At 36.2% G+C, this 6,744-nt stretch overlaps 1 protein-coding gene across 1 annotated transcript in view; it reads left to right on the top strand.

Moving 5' to 3' along the window:
- The first annotated feature begins 338 nt into the window (after positions 1 to 338).
- LOC131429681 (cuticle protein 21-like) overlaps positions 339 to 6,744 on the top strand; it is a 31,033-nt gene continuing 24,627 nt past the window's right edge. The window contains exon 1 of the mRNA XM_058593972.1: positions 339 to 472. Coding sequence (XP_058449955.1) covers positions 461 to 472 — 12 coding nt within the window. The 5' untranslated portion in view covers positions 339 to 460. The remainder of the gene's footprint in view (positions 473 to 6,744) is intronic.

The raw sequence follows: 6,744 nt of genomic DNA, 5'->3' as shown, positions 1-6,744 counted from the left end.
ACTACCACTCGGTCGGTCGGTGCACGGTTCGCGAGGGCGGATGCTGGGTACGGTTCGGGGGCTGCCGGTTGCCGAAAGGCCTCGGCTTATCGGTGCGTCTCGATCGATTGGACGAGTGCGAGGTGTGAGAGAAACCGAGTTTCTGTAGAAGGCAGCGACAAAGTGGGAGAACTTGAACATTTCTACTCGCTGGGAGGTTCGAAATTCAGATTGATTCTATATGCGTTTTTCATCGTTTTGCGATCGACCGGAGGGAGGGGGTGACTGCTCTTTGATAGTATTTTTTCGCGGTCGCGTTATTTTTTTTCTGATCACGCACCGTTTTGTGACAACCGCTTTCTGAGGTATATAAAGTGCGTGCATTGCACCGAAATGGTATCAAAGTTTAGTAAACCTTACAAGTTTAAACACACTTCGAACTCTCCAGTAGTCCCTGCTGTCAACCAACTTACCGACAACAATGTTCTCCAAGGTAAAGTGTAGTGTATAGCCAAACAGTGACTGCATCCTGCCAGAGTGTTTTTTTTTTTCGGGAAAACCGCCTCCAGACCGTCAGTGAATAAACAAACGATTCAATTTCTCAGTGCTAGTGAAAACGAGAGCAAATCGAGTCCGATGAAAACTACTCAAGAAAAGAAATTAAATTATTCTTAAGTCACAGAAAGCGGGATTGCACCGGAATGAAAGATGTTTCCGAGACGAGCAACCATCCACCAGCATCCTTTTTTTCATGAAGTTAACTATTAATCCGACTTCGCAAAACCGAACGGAAAGTGTTGAAAGTAATCAGAATGAATAAAATATCCGTCATTTCAAGTTGACAGCTATTTACGTTTCCATACTTGGGCGCCTCTCAAGCTGGTACAGAAATTTTGAATGGATTAATTCGGAATCAACCAGCAAAAACCTCAAAACCTTGAGCACTGCTGAGCTCCACAGAAAACTTTTCCTCACCGAAACGAGATGCCAAAACGCGTTAGCCTGAAGGGAAACTTTCATTATTGCGGTGACCAAAGGAAATCGTATTCTTACCGCAATCCCGCAGGTTCCCAGTTGGACGAGCAGCAACTGAAAATTAAAGTTTAATCATCTTTGCCAAACAACTCTCAAGTTTCATTGGCCCAGTATGCTGGTAATTCGGTGACCGAGAAGCATTCGACCCTACGCCAATTAATTTCCGAGCTTGAAGAGAGCTGTCAGTAAAATGCAGTGCGAGGAGAAAATTAATCGACACTGGTTTCGACATTTCTCCCAGGTTCAGTCTCGCTAACTCAAACCGAAGCGAGAATATTTTCATTCCAATGATATCAATCCGAACATGTATCCGAATGCAGCTCTAGATCTATTTTCCGAAAACTTTTTGCTTGAAAGGTATTTTCAGTCCCTTCAACGCAGAGAGCATGTACCAAGTGGTGTAAATTACTTTTGCCAGTATCCGGATGTCTGGAAGTGGCAGATACAGATGGTATTCGGTTCGCAACAAGTTGCCGTGGTTTCGCATCGCCCATTGCGCCACCACTGGAATGAAAAAGTTGAAACTTTATTCTACTTTGCTGGTTCGGTCGAAATTGTTAAATGTGTTCCTTTTGGGAATATGGAAATTACTTTCAGTTTTTTTTGTGCTTAAGTATTTACATCTACGTCTCAAGAGTTCGTCCTAGTTACGATGATAGAGTGATAATTAGCTTCTGCAAAACAAGTTCTTTATTGCGAAATCACTCTCACGTGCGGGGACGCGACTCTGGTAGATTCACATTTTTTACATATGTTTAAGATAATTACCGGAAATTAATTACGACTCCTCGGATAAATTCCATCGAAGCAAAGGAATAAAAATCAATAAAATCAAAGTGTAACGAGTGAGCCGCATAGGATAGTAATTCGCAGTTGAATACGATAAACGTGTCATCAATCTACTCTCAATTGGCGTTTTTCGTTGATAAACACCGGTGGCACTGGTTTTAAACTTTTCTGCAGAAACGGCTATAAAACAAAATCGAAAAATTGCACTCGAAAGTGCAAAGCCAGAGCAACTCACGCCACCAGTGTTTTTCAACCTAAACAACAAATGTATACCGATTCGTGCAGCTCGATTTATGAAACAGTTTAGAGTCACTCAAACTGTCCTCAAAGTTGTTTCAAAAGATGAAATAAATGGTAACACTGCTGCTAAAAAAAGGTCGAAACACAATAACGATAGAGCTTGCTTTTTACCTTATATGAAACCATCAACATAAGAGATCTAACTGGAACACTTTGCATGCACGAAGCATTTCACGTAAATTTACTAGGTGATTTTGGTTGAAAGTAACATGAGAGAATGTAAATGTATACGCGTTTTTTATACTACCCGACGTTTCGACCAGTGGTTCTGGTCTTTCTAAAGGGAAGTAGTCCACCTATTCGTATTTTAAAAGACCGGTGAAGCAGAATACATGATTATAAAGGGTGATTTTTTAAGATGTTCAGAATTTGATTTTCAAAAAACGAAAACACAAAAAATTGAGAAATTGACGAATTCATTATTGGAATCGATAGAACCATCAGTATAATTTGATGTTTGAAGACGATTTCATGCAAATATTGACCGCGGCTCCGCTTTAGATGGCCCAAGGTCCAATTTTGGCACACTCTCACCAACATATCGGCCGGTATTTCACGGATAATACCACCGACTCATAATCCACTCTAAACAGTGACTTTTTTGGAATACTCCGGTAGCTCCTGCAATGCTTCTGGTTGGTCTTCACTTCAGATGCGGTCATTTTGCTTGTTGACGTATGAATTCAACCAGAAACGAGCTTCGTCGCTAAACAAAATGTTTTATATAAAAAGTGGATTTTTCTTCAACTTTGCCAGCGCCCATTCATGAATCAATTATAGACCGAGCTGAACAAGTTTGATGATGACACAAGACACGATTCACGCGTGATCTGTCAAAAACAGTGTTGCCAAAAAAATACCAGAAAAAAAATAACCCTTTAGTAGTCAAAAATGTTTCAAAATGGCATTTATTTGTCTATTTAGACAAACGACACAAACTAAGAAGATTTAAAAGACATTAACACTGCTGCAAAATAAATCAACTCACATAGCAGGTAAAGCTTGTTTGAACTTTTTTTTTTAAATCCATATGAAAAATCTAAATGAAGCCTCAAACAAACTGTGCATGCACGAAGCATTTAGCGTGACTTTTCCATGCCAATTCTGTAGAAAGACTGAAAGATAAGAATCAATACTCTTCAACGTGAGCGTTTCTCATTTGGATAAAAGATTCCTAAAATTAAACTTCAAAACTACTATCTTCCCGCAGAAGGAACAAAGACAATAACTGAATTGTTTGTTGGTGCCAAAGAGGAAGGGAATACTAAAGTTGCTGCAAAAATTCTAACTTCTACTAACAGCTCAAACGAAAATCTAGTGCAAAAATAAGTTAAAACATATAGCTGATAAAGCTAGATTCAATTATTTGGAAATCATCCACATAAATGATCTGAAGGACTCGTGCACTGTGCATGCACGATGCATGTCACGTGAATAGAAAATCATAATACTGTTCAAAGGTACAACAAAAAAAGTCAATAATCTTTCAAAATGGCTGTACTCATTTGGAAAAATCATTCTTGAAATATATCTTTAAAATTACAATCTTCCTGTAAAAGTAATAAAGCCAATAACTGAATTGCCCAGTTTTTTTTAAAGATGTTATGACACTGCTGCAATAAACATGTCGGAGCTCATGGCTGGTAAAGCTTTATCCAACTATTCTGAAACTGTCCTCAAACAAATCCGAAGCTCCCCCGGTGAACAACCAAAATGGTTAAAGCCCGGGTTAAATAGACGATATAAAAAAAATCCGAAGAAACCATAAAAGCACTTTTGATACAGAAAGCAGTTCACGTAAAATGAGCTGATCTACTCTGTTTAAAGATACAAAAGTAAGAGTTAATAATATGTTCTCATTTGGAAATACATCCCTAGAACTATTATCCACCTGTAGAAGAAATAAAGGCGAAAATGGTTATTTCTAAAGAAATAACGAACGTTGGGTCAGCATCCAATACATGTTGCAACACATGATTGGTAAAGTTTTGTTCGACATTTCTGAAACCACATAACAGAACTGCCATAGCCTCTAAAACACTTTGCATGCAAGAAGCATTTCACGAGAATTTTCCATTTCGATTCAGTAGGAAATTATGAAGATAAGAGTCAATGATCTTTCAACGAGAATATCTGTTATAAACTGTTATCTTTCTGGAGAATTGAGATCCAATAAAAATTACCATCTTGAGACTGCATTCGGATGCACTACTTGATCCTCTGTCCAGTTGTTAGCGGCTCTCAGTTTTGTAGAACTCACCGTTTATGATGCCTTTGGTCACGAATGGTAATCTGTCACATGTGCAAATGGCCTGCTAATCCATAAGTATTTTGCTCCGCACGGCACGCAAGAGAATTTTCATTCGTATAAAGAGGAATCAGAGATGCCAGATCATTTCTTCAAAAAATCTGTGCAAATCTGTGTTGATTCCTTTGAGTTAACAAAATAAAGGTCCCCAGGATCTTCAAACTCATAGAAATCTGTATGCGAACATTGCGAAATCTGTAAAATAAGTAAAATTTTCACAGCTTTTCTAAGAAAACAGAATATTTACAATCGGGTAACGGCTCCCAATTTTATCTGAGCTCCTGTTCCCATCTCATAACTTTTAACATGAATTATATCTCACCTGAACCAAACTGTGAAATGTTTTAATGTGTTTATTCAAGTATTCGTTTTGAATTCTTCAGCGATCGTTTTTACCATTGAAAAATGAATTCTCATTTAAATTTAGGAAACATTTTTGTCTCAAGTTTTACAGTTCGTCATGTTTCTGAATATTTACAAATTGATTCGTCTCCGAACATGATCACTATTTCACATAACTACACCACTATTCAATATTGGATGACATCATAATTGGTAATGTTCAATTTTCACTTGTTCAATCAACTATTGAAAATTTTCTACCCGCTAATCAATAAAAATCGCCCAAAATATAAGATGAAAATTTGCACTCAATTCACTTGATTGCACCTTGTTTTCATGCCATTTCGTATCGCAACGGTGTCAAGTTTTCTCGTAAAGTTATGAAAAAAAATTACCATTAAAAAGTATTTTGTTGATATCCGTGACATTAGATTGAATATATTATTGATTTTTATTTTTAAAAAAAGCTGGTTCGGCTTCGAATATTACAAGAAAGTGCGTCTTCAATGCTAATGAAATTACCATTATGGCAGAGCAAGTAGCACTGGTTTCATTCCGATATATATATATATATATATATATATATATATATATATATATATATATATATATATATATATATATATATATATATATATATATATATATATATATATATATATATATATATATATATATATATATATATATATATATATATATATATATATATATATATATATATATCACCATAACGCTGTTAAGTTCGTGTGTTTCTTTGGCTGTGCATCTGATATTTTAATATTTTTTAAAGGCCAATCCAGTCAATCTTACAGTAAAATTGGAAATGTAAAACAAAAGGAAACAAGAACGACCGAATAGTTTTTCAAAAGTCGAATTATTTCCAAACTATATATCAGAAGTGTTTTCAGCTGTTTTTTTTTTTTATATTAGCCAGGAGCAAGACGAATTGGGCAGAAATGTGAAATAATGGTAGTGATTTTAGTGGCTGAATCAGGTTTTTGAGGTAACGTCTTTGCACATGAGATGAAATAGGAAGCCGTTACCCTATTTGAAAATGAATATGTGACACAGAGTCTGTGTAACAAAATAGATAGTTGATTTTAGACAAATATATGTGTTTATGGCAACCCTGCTGAGCGGATGTAAAAAATACACCCTAAAGGGAAACTAGGTAAACTTTGGTTACGCAAACTTTGAAGGTCTGCACGGAACCGCAAAACAACCTAATTTTAAGTACATTCCACCTAATTTGGGGTTCCGTTCAATAACCTAATCTTAGGTAAAGTGGCTCCAGGTAGTTTCCGTATAGCACCTGCAAAAAATACTTAAAGATGAGTTATATTTACTCTACAGTTGAGTCGTATAGACTCAATTTCAGGTTGATACGGTTTACTTAGCTTTAGCTTATTGAACGAAATTCTCGCTGTTGGGTGGTTTTGCTCTTTGTATTTTGACAACAATTGAAAAGCGATTTATGCATGATTTTTTGCCTTACACGGAAAAATAATAATAACCAATTTTTAGATTTTGTAAACGTTGCCTTTCATTCGCTTTATTGACTATTTTCAGAAAAACTTAGGTAAACCACATTAAACCTAAAGTTGAATAAGGTAAACTCAATCGTTGAGTAAAAACAATTTGCTGCATTATCGTATGGAAACAACATTGACCTCATTTACTTAATACTTAGTTCCCGTCCGCAACCCCTTTATTAGGTGGAAAGTACTTGAAATCAGACCATTTTTAGTGGCGGCTATATAAAAAACAAACTGGTTGTGTTAGTAATTGTTGTCACTCCAGGGGAAACATTGGATCGTGCTAGTCCGGAGAAAATTCGAGTATTTCGCAAGAAAAAAACCTGTTTTAATCCACCTAGTGGTATTCTTCAACATAATTTTCTTCAATTCTTAAAAGAATAACCGAAATCGGTTTGTTTGACCGTCTACTGATAAAAACTATCAATTGGAAAAGATTTGAGGTCGATTTAA

The sequence above is a fragment of the Malaya genurostris genome, chromosome 2, assembly GCF_030247185.1.
Source record: "Malaya genurostris strain Urasoe2022 chromosome 2, Malgen_1.1, whole genome shotgun sequence".
Taxonomy (NCBI): Eukaryota; Metazoa; Arthropoda; class Insecta; order Diptera; family Culicidae; genus Malaya; species Malaya genurostris.
Note: the sequence above shows the minus strand (reverse complement) of the source record. Positions and strands in the feature narration are given on the sequence as shown.